The sequence below is a fragment of the Grampus griseus genome (genome assembly GCF_964374135.1).
Source record: "Grampus griseus genome assembly, chromosome: 14".
NCBI lineage: Eukaryota > Metazoa > Chordata > Mammalia > Artiodactyla > Delphinidae > Grampus > Grampus griseus.
In genome coordinates, this window is record NC_139008.1 from 42814842 (window position 1) to 42828634 (window position 13793).

The following is a 13793-nucleotide window of genomic DNA, read 5'->3' on the forward strand; positions in this document are numbered from 1 at the left end:
TTTTTCAATACATTTGGGAACTTTTTTGTTATTATTTCCTTGAATATTTTTTCTGCTCCTTGCTCCCCTTTCCTTCCAGTACTCCAGTTGTATGTTCATGTATTTATTTCTGTCTCATATTTCTCTCAGGCTCTGTTCGTTTTTCTTCATCCTTTTTTCTCTCTACTCCTCAGCTTGCATAATCTATTAATCTAAGTTTAAGAATTCTTTTTTTTTTTTTTTTTTGCTGCACGCAGGCTTTCTCTAGTTGTGGTGAGTGGGGGCTACTCTTCGTTCCGCTGCACAGGCTTTTCGTTGTGGTGGCTTCTCTTGCTGCGGAGCACAGGCTCTAGGCGCAAGGGCTTCAGTAGTTGCAGCACGCAGGCTCAGTGGTTGTGGCACGTGGGCTTAGTTGCTCCACAGCATGTGGAATCTTCCCAGACCAGGGATCAAACCCATGTCCCCTGCATTGGCAGGCGGATTCTTAACCATTCAGCCATCAGGGAAGTTCCAAGGATTCTTTTTTTATTTTTTGGTTTTTTTTTTGGCTGTGTTGAGTCTTTGTTGCTGCACGCGGGCTTTATCTAGTTGTGGCGAGCGGGGGCTACTCTTCTCTGCTGTGTGCAGGCTTCTCACTGAGGTGGCTTCTCACGTTGTGGAGCACGGGCTCTAGGTGCATGGGCTTCAGTAGTTGTGGCACACGGGCTCAGTAGTTGTGGCTCGCGGGCTTTAGAGGGTAGGCTTCAGTAGTTGTGGTGCACGGGCTTAGTTGCTCCACAGCATGTGGGATCTTCTGGGACCAGGGCTCGAACCCGTGTCTCCTGCATTGGCAGGCAGATCTTAAGCACTGCGCCACCTGGGAAGTCCCAAGACTTCTTTCTTTTGCCAGTTCAAATCTGTTGTTGAGCCCCTGTAGTGAATTTTTGATCTCAGTTATTGTATTTTTCAACTCCAGAGTATCCATTTGTTTGTTTTTTATAATTCTTGTTTTTGTTACTATCTCTATTTAATAAAAATTGTCATCATACCTTTCTTTAATTCTTTAACCATATGTCTCTTGAATTCTATGAACATATTTATAATAGCTGCTTTAAACTCTATTCTGTTAAATCTGACATCTGGACACTATCACAGGTAGTTTCTTTTGCCTGACTTTTTTCCAGCATGTGGGTCATACTTCTCTGTTTTTCTGCATGCCTGGAATTTTTTTTTTTCCTGCGCACAGGATATTTTAGGTGCTGGTCCCCCCAAGCCCTTCCCAGATGTGTTATTGTTATTTATGTTGCTACTGGCTGGATTATTTTAAGGAGGTGAGTTTCTTTCTCAATGTGTTGTTGTGCCTCTAATATTGATCCTCAGGGAGGTGCAGTTTTGATGTGCCCACAGTCACCCTGCGATGACAGTGGCACACATAGGGCTGTCTCCTACTCTCACCCACTTAACTGCTGAGTGTGATCACGCAGCAGTTAAATTCCATGGATTTTTGTCCATTGCGCCATTGTTTTCAACAGCGCTCAGGGAATAAATTCCTCTACAGACTAATGCAGTGAAACTGTGGCACCTTCCAAGGATTAGCTTCTGAGATTAATGTTTGGTATCTGTTCTAACCCCAGAAGGGTTCCTCCCAGCTGTCTTATTCCCCAGTTCTCTCCTGCAGACCACCTGGTCTGTGGTCTAGGCTGTATCTTCATTAGATCCCTGATTCTCTACTCAGTTCTTTTCACCACACCTTATGCCGTTCTTGAGAATGAATGCCCTTGGGTGTAAACTTCTCCATGCTCTGTTGCAAATGAAGTCATTTCTGAATTTTCAAAGCTTTTCTTGACTAGATTGCTGTTTGCTCCTTGGACTGTTTCCAAAGGCTTTAAATGTTTTGGTTTTTTAAAAGGTTTTCTCTAGTTCAGCTGGGGAGCAGGTAGGCAGAAGTCCTCATGCAGTCATGCTGGTAGCCGAGCTCTCCAATATGATCTCTGTCTTGGAGAGTGAAGATCAGATTCACACATCTTGCATATTATGTGTCCCCCATAGTTCTGGCTGTAGTCCTTGACACACATTATAGGTATTCAATAAGTTTATGCTGAATCTAGTGAAATTGCAATTAATCAGTCTGACATACCGCTTAAGATACCAGCTCTGAGTTCAGATGACTGGGTTCAATCCTGGTCTCTGAACTTGGCAGAAGTGTGACTTTGGAAAGCCACTTACCCCCTCTAAGCATTTGTGTTCTCATCTGTAAGTGGGATACTCTGTACCTCACAGGGTTGTTGTGAGGAGAGAGGGAAATAATCCATGAGTAAAAGCGCTTAGAACAGTATCTGTCCCATTTTAAGTGTTCTGTAAACGTTAGTGATCATTAGTAGTCCTTGTTGACTAACACTGCATAAAAATGGAGAGCTGATATACATGCAACTTGAAAAAACACTAATCACTAAAAATACTAAGTTTTTTTTGTTTGACAGCTACATCAAAATTTATGGCCCGAATTTTTAATGCAAATACTGTAATCTAAAATTTTCAGTAGCCTTTTGACCCTTTCTCCCCAAAATGTCACCTGTGTTTTGCAGTTCATTTTTGGAGTTCTGAGCTGCTTTAAGGGAAGTCGAAAACCAAGTTCTACAGTATGTTATCTACTATCCAACAGTGGGAGCTCTCGTTACAATGGAACCTCAGGCATGAGTCCTGATATTCCTAGTGCTGCTGTTAAATATTGTGCAGACTTACACAGAAATGCATTTAGTTAGGTATTACTGATAGTAGTGGTTTCCGCCTTACATTTGAAGAGCCAGAAAGCCGTATAAGGTTGACTGCAACAGTAGGTTGATGTGAAGCTCATTCTGGGGGTTTACTTCAAAACCTGTGGAGTGTATTTTTATACAGATTCACTGTTTGTGTATGTGTACCATCTTTACTTCTTCAAATACCTTCTTTATTTTGATTCCTTGGCATATTTGTGCACAACCAGGGTAATTTCTCAGCTGCTTGTTTGGGATACATATATCCCTTCCTCTTTCCATGCAGTGGGCTTCCTGCAGGGCAGAACTGCCTTGACGGCCAGCCTTTGGGTGGGTGTGCTCCCTGCCCCTGCGGGGAACTGCTGCTCAGCCAGGGTACTGACTGCCCTTCCTTCGCAAGCACTCGTGTTTTATGGGAATAACTGTCTCAAGTTGACTGGTCCACATGGGGCCTGAGAGGGCCAGGGGAGAGGAGAGTGCAGGGCTTGACCCACTGGGCTGTTCCTGCTGCTGCTGCGGGATCATCCAGATGCTGTCCTGTGAGCCCCCTCTGGGCCCAGAGCCCTCTTGTGTTCTCCCACTTCTGCATGTTTGAGGCTGTGTGTTCCATCTGATCAGATCTACTAGTTTTCCACATTTTGGGCATCCCCTGTGATTTATCAGTCACAGACGGATCTCCTTTTGGTTTTTCAGCACAGTTATGCAATTGTGGTTATTTGTTTGTTTTTAGTCTTTTTTTTAAAAAAATTATTTATTTATTTGGTTGTGCTGGGTCTCAGTTGCAGCACGTGGGGTCTTTGTTGCCGCGTGCGGGATCTTTAGTTGTGGCAAACGGGCTCTTAGTTGCAGGATGCAGTTAGTTCCCTGACCAGGGATCGAACCCAGGCCCCCTGCATTGGGAGCGTGGAGTCTTAATCACTGGACCACCAGGGAAGTCCCTGTTTTTAGTCTTTTATGTGGTCTGGGGATAGAAAGGGAAGGCTGCAATGTGTGCTCAGTTTATCATCTGGAAAACCCGAAAGATAATGAAAAGCTATTTGAAATGAATTGGTTTTAGGGTTCAGAGTAGCTCTCCTTTTAGCTACTCTTTGATTGATTAAGAATCTCTCTTGAACCTAGCAGGAGATAACTGGCATTGTATTTAATGGCAAGGCTCTTGAAGAGTGAATACCTTTGTTGAGTATCAGAATCTTCCCTTGAAGAAAGAAACTCTAAATTTATATAATTAATGTGTTGAAGATATCCTCAGAACTCTGGAGAGAAAAATATGTTCCATTTTCTTATTGGGAATGCTTGTAGCTCTTTTCTCAAAATTAGGACCCACCTATACCTCCTTCCCCAGGCTATACTTTCTAGGTAGTGGAAGTGGAAATTCTCATGCAGCTGCATTCAGCATTCATTGAAGAGCTGCTATATAGCAAACCAGTGGTTTCCTGTTTTTGTAAAGTTTTATTGGAATGCAACCATACTCATTCATGTCCATCTTGTTTAGGGCTGCTTTTACTTTATAAAGGCAGATATGAGTCATTGCAACTGAGATCATTCAGTCAACAAGTCTAAAATACTTACCGTCTGGCTTCTTGGAGAGCATAAAGAAAGTGGGTTTGGATTCTCCTGAGTGTGGTGTCTGCTTGGCTCAGGAGAAAGGAAAATGTGGACTTTGAATGTAGAGGTGAGGTGGAGAGGCACAGAGCCTCCTGTCTTCATTGAGCTTGTTTTTGTTTTGGACTCATCAGATTATCTTGTTTGATAGACCTCCTAAATTGACCTCCTGCTTTCCTCCCCACTTATCCCATTCACTGCTTCTGATCAAGCCCCTCTTTCCTGATTTACAGGGTGTCTGCACAGATCACTGATAGCTTCTTCCCTGTTTTGATATCCGTTTCTCCCCATTATACATACAAACTGAAGCCCAGTCTCATTCCTTCCCTCTCTCGAAGATCACCACTTGTCCTGAAATTGGTGTTCATCATTCCCCTGCTCTTTCCTGTGCTTTCATTGCATCCGTATTCATCCCTGAACAATGCCTAATACTGTTTTGTGTATTTTATAACTTCCTGTAAGTGGTATACTGTGTTTTTTCTTCTTCACCTTGCTTTTTTGACTTAAGATATTTATGACCTTCCAGCCCTATTTCTTTGAATCTTACTTTTGTCTGGCGTTCCGGTGTATGGATGTACTACAGTTCATCAGTCCTTTCTACAGGCTCTTTTTTTTCCTAGTTAAGTTGACCTTTTGTTTTTATTTCTTTTTTAAATAGCTTTATTGAGATATACCATAAAAATCACCTGTTAAAACTATACAGTTCAGTGGTTTTTAGTATATATGCAGTGGTACAGCAATCACTGTTATCTAATTTAGAACATTTTCGTCATTCCCCAAAGAAATGTTGTAACCATTTTTAGTCACTTCCTATTTCCCTCACCCTTTCCCCAGCCACAGATTGAAGGTAATCTATTTCTGTCTAAAGATTTGTCTGCTCTGGATCTTGTAAATGGGATCTTTTGTGGTCTTTTGTTACTGGCTTTTACTTAGCAGAAGGTTTTTTTTTTTTTTTTTTTTTTTTTTGCGGTACGCGGGCCTCTCCCGTTGTGGAGCACAGGCTCCGGACGCGCAGGCCCAGCGGCCATGGCTCACGGGCCCAGCCGCTCCGTGGCATGTGGGATCCTCCCGGACCGGGGCACAAACCTGTGTCCCCTGCATCGGCAGGCGGACTCTCAACCACTGCCCCACCAGGGAAGCCCTAGCAGAATGTTTTTGAGGTTCATCCATGACGTAGCATGTGCCTGATGGGCTTTTAAGTTGTTCACAATTTTTTATTATTACAAATGATACTTTTTATGTTATTTTTTAAGTGACTTTGCTATTAGTAAGAGTAAAAACCAGTCTTATTGTTATCATTTGCTGAAGCTCTGGTAGAAAAAGAGAAAGATAATGCTTACCACAGAAATACAACTGAGTGCCTCCAGGAGTGAGTATGGCGTGGTCCTTGCCTTTGGAAGAACTCACAGTGTAGCTGGGGGTTAGAATGACAAACTAATTATAAGACCATAAAAGTGCTACAAGTGAATAAGCAAAATTGGGAGGAAATGCAAGCGGAGCAGTTAATTTTTTGAGGGATGTGTACAAAGTGTTATAAAGTGAATGGCATTTGATGTGAGTCTAGACCTTGAAAAATTAATAAGGTTTCCGGAAGTGGGTGTTGGTTGGGCGGAAGAAGGAGGAGCAGAGGTGTTGAGAGATGGAAGGGCGTCTTCCAGGAACTGGGGAGATCTGGCGGCCTGAGCAGTGTTTGGCAGGACAGGGTGGGTAAGGGCTGGACTCATTGGTCTGCACCTGCTGTGGTATCATTGGAAAAATTAGGGAAGATGAAGACACAGCCACATTTGTATTTAAGAAAGAAAACTGACAGCATAGAGTGTGGGCTGGAGACAGTAGAGTCTGGAGGTGGGGCAGCCCATATGAAGCCTATTCCAATCTCTTGGTGAGAGGTGATGCCTGATGTTGGTAGTGGGAATGAGAGGAGATGGTGTGGAGAGGCGTTTTTCAGGTTAAATTGACAGGACTTACTGGTAACGGGCGATAAGGGAGAGAATTCTAAGATGACTCCCATGGTCTCTGTCTTGGACAGCTGAGTGATTTGGGAATTTGGTAACTATCCCCCACGTAGTCAAGAGTAACTTGTTGCGATGGAATCTTTAAGGACTAAAATAGCCTATCTTATAATTTAAAGATTACTAAAAGTATTTTATTTCCAATTCAGAAATGAAGCAGGTTCATACTGAGCCTATGATGTGTCAGTTTCAGACTTGAAAGTTCAAACTACTATTAATTATCACTTCCTTATAGCCAAAAGAATGCAGTGGTGTAAAGATCCCTGTGGATGCCAGTAAACCTAATCCAAATGATGTGGAGTTTGATAATCTGTATTTGGATATGAATGGAATCATCCATCCCTGTACTCATCCTGAAGACAAGTACGTAACCCATTTTTGTTACTGATGTCACAAATTACAGAGGAGTACTATTTGATATTACATCGTTTGCTTGTCATTGTAGACCAGCACCGAAAAACGAGGATGAAATGATGGTTGCAATCTTTGAGTACATTGACAGGCTTTTCAATATTGTAAGACCAAGACGGCTTCTGTACATGGCAATAGACGGAGTGGTAAGTGCTAAATCCCCCATTTTTGTTTTTGCTGTGTTCCCAGTGTCTAGAATGAAAGTAAGCTAAATCGTGAAAAATGTTGACTATAGTGAATTTGAGAAAGAAAGCCTCATCTTTCAGTTATTCATTCAAATGTATTTTGTGTATGTGCCTGTTTTGTGCCGCATTCCGTGAGGGGCTGGGGATGTCAGTGACTGCCCTTGCTTTGAAGGGCTCGCCACTTAAGGGACAGAGGCAGAGGTAGACGTGCAAGGTTAGTTACCCAGGGCCTTCCTCGGGCCTTAGACGGCACTTGCGGGGCCTTGAAGGAGGGGGAGTCAGTGCTACAAGGGAGTGAGGAAATAGGAGGGGGCGTTTGTCCCATTTTTTGAAGAGTTAAGAATAATTGGAGATTGGGAGGGCAGGGGCAGAGGAGGGAGGTGGATGTGACAGATGTGGGGAAGGAGGACCTTCCAGATGTCTCAGATGTGCCAGGTCACACACTTTCTGTGTCTCTGGCCACACTGACATGCTGGGGCAACTGCAGGTGTTTAGATTGGAAAGAGAAGTAGAGAGAGGGGCTTAAGAAGGCCTTTCTTGTCACACTCAGTTTGGCTTTTATCCTATAGGCAGTGAGTAGTCATCACAATAACTTCGGAGGGGACTAGCTTATAATAATACCAAGTGGTTTCAGTTATAAATGACCAGCAAACTGTATATCAGGGTTCAAGGAAAATTAGGGTAAATCATAACCCTAAATTTATTTAGCCATATGCACATCGATTCCCTTTCTTTTAGATTTAATAATTTTGGTGGCTAATGAAATAATTTTGAAAATCTGGAAAACTTGGGTCCAAGAAGCTTAACTTTTCTGTGAGATACTATTTACTCAAAGAAAAATCTTAGCTACCTGAAAACTTAGGTTGCAGTTAAAGTGTAGTGAGGAATAAAGGGAACAGGAATATGTCCTATTTGGAGCAGATTGCAGTTCACATTAGCTAAGTTTCTTGAAGAAGCTCTTTCACTGTACTCCGTTGTGCGCTTCTGCTGAATCAGGTCTAAGTTATATGCACATTCGTATGTGTATGTACACACTCTTCTCTATAACTCATGTTTTGTTAAAATATAAATGTAGATCATAGAACCTAAAAGAGTTAGATTAGGTGGTCTCCTTTTACAGGAAAGGGAACTGTTTAAAGAGGATATGAAATAACTTATTTCATGTAGGCAGGATATTTGAGGGTCCCTTCCAGCCCCAAACCCAGTTCAGTAACTGCAAAACCTTGCAGTTCACTTCACTTCATTCAGGCTTACCCAGTGATTGTAAGTTACATTTGGTTCGAGTGATTTAAGAGTACTTTTGATTAAAACCTTGCTCCTTTTCTACCTGCTGTGCCTTATTATAGACACAGAGTGATAATTATGAACCTTATTGTGGGAAATACCAAAAGGCTTTTAAGGTCTTGTGAATCCCATTTGGAGACCATCCTTCCTTTTAGTCGTGGACAAAGGGAAGGTCTTCCTGATCCTGGTTCTGTAGAAACCACTCACTTGCTGTGTGCTGAGTCTTTTGAGTAAAGTGAGTTTTCCGTCTGGGGTGCCTGAAAGCGTCGTAACCCAGTGGAACTGGCCTTGGGGCATGGACCCTGCAGTATTAAGTGCTGTGGCCTCATAGGATGTTTGTCTTTTTGACATGTCCCTCACTCACCTAAGTTCAGCGTTCAAGGTTCTTGGTCCAAATATAAGCTCCCAGGATCTACTGTCTGTCATGAAAGGATTGTTTGGACATATTGCTTAACTTTTCCGTTTTAGCATACTATTTTTGTAAGACTAACTGATTCAAAATAATGTACAGATTTACTTACGAATGTTTGGAACAGTATTATGTCACTATGAAATACCTGTTTTCAGGCGCCACGCGCTAAAATGAACCAGCAGCGTTCAAGGAGGTTCCGAGCATCCAAAGAAGGAATGGAAGCAGCAGTAGAGAAGCAGCGAGTCAAGGAAGAAATACTGGCAAAAGGTAAAGAACATGCACCTTGAGGTTGGACTTATCAGATGTATGCAGACGGGGGTGTAGGGGTGGAGACTTCTCCTTACAAATAGGTACGGTTTTAATTTAATCAGGACCCCAGGATAGCCAAGGGAAATTGACGTTCACTGTTGAGGAAAAGTAGTTAATAGAATCATTTATTCCATTAATAAGCTTGTTCATTTCCAAACTCTATAGTAAACGGGAAACTTGGGAATAAAAGGAGGGAATTCTGGTAGGGAGAGCAAATTGTCCACTTTAGTCAGGGCGAGTGTAGCCCTTCAGCTCACTTTATAGATCTGTAAACTAGAAACACATGAAGAGTGCTTCTTCCTTCTTTTTCTCTGGGGGCTGCTAGGAAGCTACTGTTGTGTAAGCATTTTCCTCAAGTCAGTCTTGGTGGCATGCTTGCTGCTTCTCCCTAGAACTCAGGTCTGGAGGAGGAGGCCTGGGATGATGGGACCATGCACACTCTCACTTTGGGTTGAGGCAGCAGGCACCGAGGTAGTGAGGTGCCCAGGCCTCCCTCAGTTCAGGGAGGGGGTTGTGGGGTGGAATGTGGTCATCTTGGCAGTTCCTCAAAGCCCTGATGGGTCCAGAGGTGGGAGTTGGCTGAGTGTCATAGAGGAGGACGACCAGGGCCCTGACGCCCTGGGACCGCTTCTTCCAAGATGCCTGTGGGTGTGGTGCAGTGCAGGGCGGTGCTGGCAGGGTGGCTTGTTTGGTGTTTTGTTCCATGAGGCAAAATGACAGACCAGGAAAGCCACGATTATTGGTTCAGGATGTTGCATTTGGCAAGTGGAAAAAGAGACATAGTGTAGTTGGCTGAGGCTTATAATTATACTGCCTTTAATGTTATTTTAATTTGCTGGAAGTGTGCAAGTATGTGAGTGTTTTAGCTGCAGCTTGTAATTAATACTCTAAAACCTGTTTATATTTATAACAGGCTGTCTTTGCTTTTAGAGATGTCTTCTTTCTTGAAGATGTTATAAAATATATTTGTGTCTTGAGAAAAAGCTAATCAGTGATATAGAGGAAAAAATAGGATTTCTAAATCCCTCTAGGTGATATAAAGCTGTGATAAATTCAGTATTTTAACTTTGTTTTTCTAAGGCCCCTTCATCTTAAGAACTGTTAGTAGGATCAGAGCCCCTAACCTCTGTGTGTGTGTGTGTGTGTGTGTGTGTGTGTGTGTGTGTGTGTTCTGCCAGGGGCATTAGGAAGAATGTCATAATTTTTGTATTTTTATGTAACAATATAGTATCTTTTGTGTACCATGTATTGTTTGACAGTCATGTTAAAGCTTACTTTAAATTTGAGGAGAGGAATCTTATTTTCTTCGGAAAGGGGGATCATTGCTCCTCAGGTGACAATACTTCTCCTTCTTTTGTATTTCAACTTATTGTTTTTGTTGTTCTGGCCTAATATCGAATAGTTACCTCACTGTTTATGGGGAGAACAAAGCATTGCCCCTTTTTCTCTAGGTGGCTTTCTTCCTCCAGAAGAAATAAAGGAAAGATTTGACAGCAACTGCATTACACCAGTAAGTAGTCTCATACTTTGCTAGTTATTGCTAACTCTTAAATGATAGGTTAATTTATTTCCTTCTATCATTTTAGGGAACTGAGTTCATGGACAATCTTGCTAAATGCCTTCGCTATTACATAGCTGATCGTTTAAATAATGACCCAGGGTGGAAAAATTTGACAGTAAGTTTCATATTTTCGTACTTCAAAAAGATTAGGGTGGGGCTTCCCTGGTGGCGCAGTGGTTGAGAGTCCGCCTGCCGATGCAGGGGACACGGGTTCGTGCCCTGGTCCGGGAAGATCCCACATGCCGCGGAGCGGCTGGGCCCGTGAGCCATGACCGCTGAGCCTGCGGCGTCCAGAGCCTGTGCTCCGCAACGGGAGAGGCCACAACAGTGAGAGGCCCGTGTACTGCAAAAAAAAAAAAAAAGATTAGGGTGACGATTTGAGGCTGTGCTTTGATACGACTGATATTATTTGTCCTTTTCCCCCCATAAAATACTGGTTGGCTGTTAGAGGAAGGAGAAGCTTCCAGGGTTATTAGAAATGGGGTGCCTTGTATGGTCCAGTTAGAGACAGCTGATTTTCTCTTAGTGCCAATTTTGTACTCTTACCATCACTGCGAAGCCATAAGGTGGGACTCATGATTTAAAATACATATATATGAAAGTCATTTCTGTTATTAGAAATCAAAATACAGCAAGATTAAAGTCATGGGACTGCCTCTAAAGAAAATTCTCCTGAGAATTTAAGCAAAACTTTTACATAATAGAAATTATAATAAGCTTGTTTCCCTATTAATTAGATATGGTACATTATATTTAATGGATATCTCTTACTGATTACTCTCAGGGCTTATATCGTTCGATGCTGTATACTTGAGTAGCAGTGAGAAGAGTATAAACTTGTGAACTGAATCTGTTTTTCTAATGGCTAAGTTTGACACAAACATTTCATTTTTTTCTATTCCAAGTAGTAAGTTAACCAATGAAATAATTTTGATGTTTAACACATGCACACCTAATTAAGAAAAATTTCTAATTAATAACACTGTCTTAATAGAATTATCCCAGTTTATTTTAAGACATTCAGTTCTGTTGATTTTTGTGCTAGAAAACTGGGGGTGAGCTACAAATGTTAAAAACTGTTTTTTATAGGTTATTTTATCTGATGCTAGTGCTCCTGGTGAAGGGGAACATAAAATCATGGATTACATTAGAAGACAAAGAGGTAAAATTCACCTATAAATATTTGATTATATGTTCCATTTTAAAAAAGACAAGCCATTGTATAGAAAATATTTGGCAAAATGTGATATTCCTATAGTATAAAATATATTTACTTTAATATATATTTCCCTTCTCTCTAGCCCAGCCTAACCACGACCCAAACACTCATCATTGCTTATGTGGAGCAGATGGTAAGTTTCTTCTTTGGGATCTGAGTCTCTTGGATTAAACCATAGCAAGTCGATGGGTTGGTGTGTAGTAATGGATTATTTGTGGTTGCCTGGAAATTCTAAAATGCCTTGCTTATTTTATGTGTGAGGGGGAACTAGTATAGAGTTGTTGTTCAATCTGTGATTAACATTCACCTATCTAGAATTTTTGTTGTTGTTGTTACATTTTTTCAACTTTTTAATATGGCCGCACATATCTTTAAAATGGAATGTTTCCAAGTGTTGACTCCTGAGTGGTAGTTAGATTCTAGGCCCACATTTCTGTAGGAGATCTTGTTGGCCTCTAGGAAGTTTTAGGCTTTTTGGCTTTGCTGCCTCTGTGTGCTCATTTCGGCTTTTCTTTGCGTTGGTGTCTTGTGTCATGATAATGTCTTGCCTTTGTTTACGGGGTAAGGGTCTTCTAGGGTGCTCACTGTTTGCTGTTTCGTTGTTGTTGATTGATAGCTGATCTCATTATGCTCGGCCTTGCTACACATGAGCCCAACTTTACCATTATCAGAGAAGAATTCAAACCAAACAAACCCAAACCCTGTGGTCTTTGTAATCAGTTCGGACATGAGGTCAAAGACTGTGAAGGTTTGCCGAGAGAAAAGAAGGGAAAGGTAAGAACTTCGAGGTGGTAGTAGCCTCATTTAAAATTTCTTAATTTTATTTTTTATTGTGATAAAATATTGATATATATCAATACAACAGAGAATACACCTTTTTAACCACGTTTAAATGTACAGTGCGATGGCATTAAGTATATTTAGGTTGCCTCATTTTAAAAATGGATAAAGAGAAGACAGTGGTTGATTAGATTTTTACCTACTTGCTCCGTTACCCCTCATAGAGATGTATCTTCCAAAGCTCTTTAAAGTAAACACAAATTAACAACCACGCATGAACTCATCCTTTCTACTCCCCACTTTCCTAACACAGCTTATAATCTACATGAGGCTGAGGTCATATAGGTAATAATGCCCATTGCACTTGATTTGTTTGTAGAAGTTATTTGTCTCAAATGGTTATTCTTCTTAAAAGGAACTATAAATCAGGTATGTTAAACTTCTTGGTATTTTTTAACGGCATATGTATTTTATTTTATTTAGTTAAAGAAATTATTTTATTTATTTATTTTTTGGCTGTGTCGGGTCTTAGTTGCGGCACACGGGATTTTTCTGTTGCGGCGCGGGCTCTTCGTTGCAGCACTTGGGCTTCTCTGTAGTTGTGGCATGTGGGCTCTGTGGTTTGCAGCATGCAGGCTCTCTAGTTGAGGTGCGCAGGCTCAGTTTCTCTGCGGCATGTGGGATCTTAGTTTCCCGCCCAGGGATTGAACCCGCGTCCCCCGCATTGGGAGGCAGATTCTTTACCACTGGACCACCAGGGAAGTCCCCTTGGTACTTTTAAGTTACTCCTAGTTTCTACATATTCTGCGTTCCCTTGATTATATCCATTCTCCTTTAAAGGGGTTTCTGTTTTAAGAATATGGTACCTCTTTAAAAGACATGTTGAGTGAAAAAAGCAGGTAAGAAGTATACGTATTCACAGAGAAGGATGAGGCATATACATTAAAATGTTAATATTGGTTGGGTGAAGGTCAGGGTTTGGCAAACTGCAGCTCTCCAGATTTGGCGTGTGAACTAAGAGGGTTTTTTTTCGTTTTTTCAAGACTTGTAAAAACAAAACAAAACATGAAAGAATATGCAGCAGAGACCATATACGTCCCGCTCCCTAGGCTAAAATATTTAGTGTCTGGCCCTTCACAAAAAACGTTGGCCAATCCCTGGTCTAGGTTTGATTGAGGTTATGGGTAATTTTTATTTTTAAAATGGTTTGGTGAGTTCTTTTTTATTTAATACTTGTAATATTAAAGTGAGTCTTGCTTTAGAAAAAGCCATAATGTTTGTGTGGGTGGAGAAAATTCCAGGGTTCA

General features: G+C 41.5%; 1 protein-coding gene across 1 annotated transcript in view; it reads left to right on the top strand.

Moving 5' to 3' along the window:
- Nucleotides 1-13793, top strand: part of XRN2 (5'-3' exoribonuclease 2) — an 80102-nt gene that overhangs the window by 11292 nt on the left and 55017 nt on the right. Inside the window, exons 2-9 of the mRNA XM_082670980.1 lie at nucleotides 6561-6688; nucleotides 6771-6882; nucleotides 8773-8884; nucleotides 10378-10436; nucleotides 10513-10602; nucleotides 11577-11649; nucleotides 11789-11839; nucleotides 12323-12480. Coding sequence (XP_082527106.1) covers nucleotides 6561-6688; nucleotides 6771-6882; nucleotides 8773-8884; nucleotides 10378-10436; nucleotides 10513-10602; nucleotides 11577-11649; nucleotides 11789-11839; nucleotides 12323-12480 — 783 coding nt within the window. The remainder of the gene's footprint in view (nucleotides 1-6560; nucleotides 6689-6770; nucleotides 6883-8772; nucleotides 8885-10377; nucleotides 10437-10512; nucleotides 10603-11576; nucleotides 11650-11788; nucleotides 11840-12322; nucleotides 12481-13793) is intronic.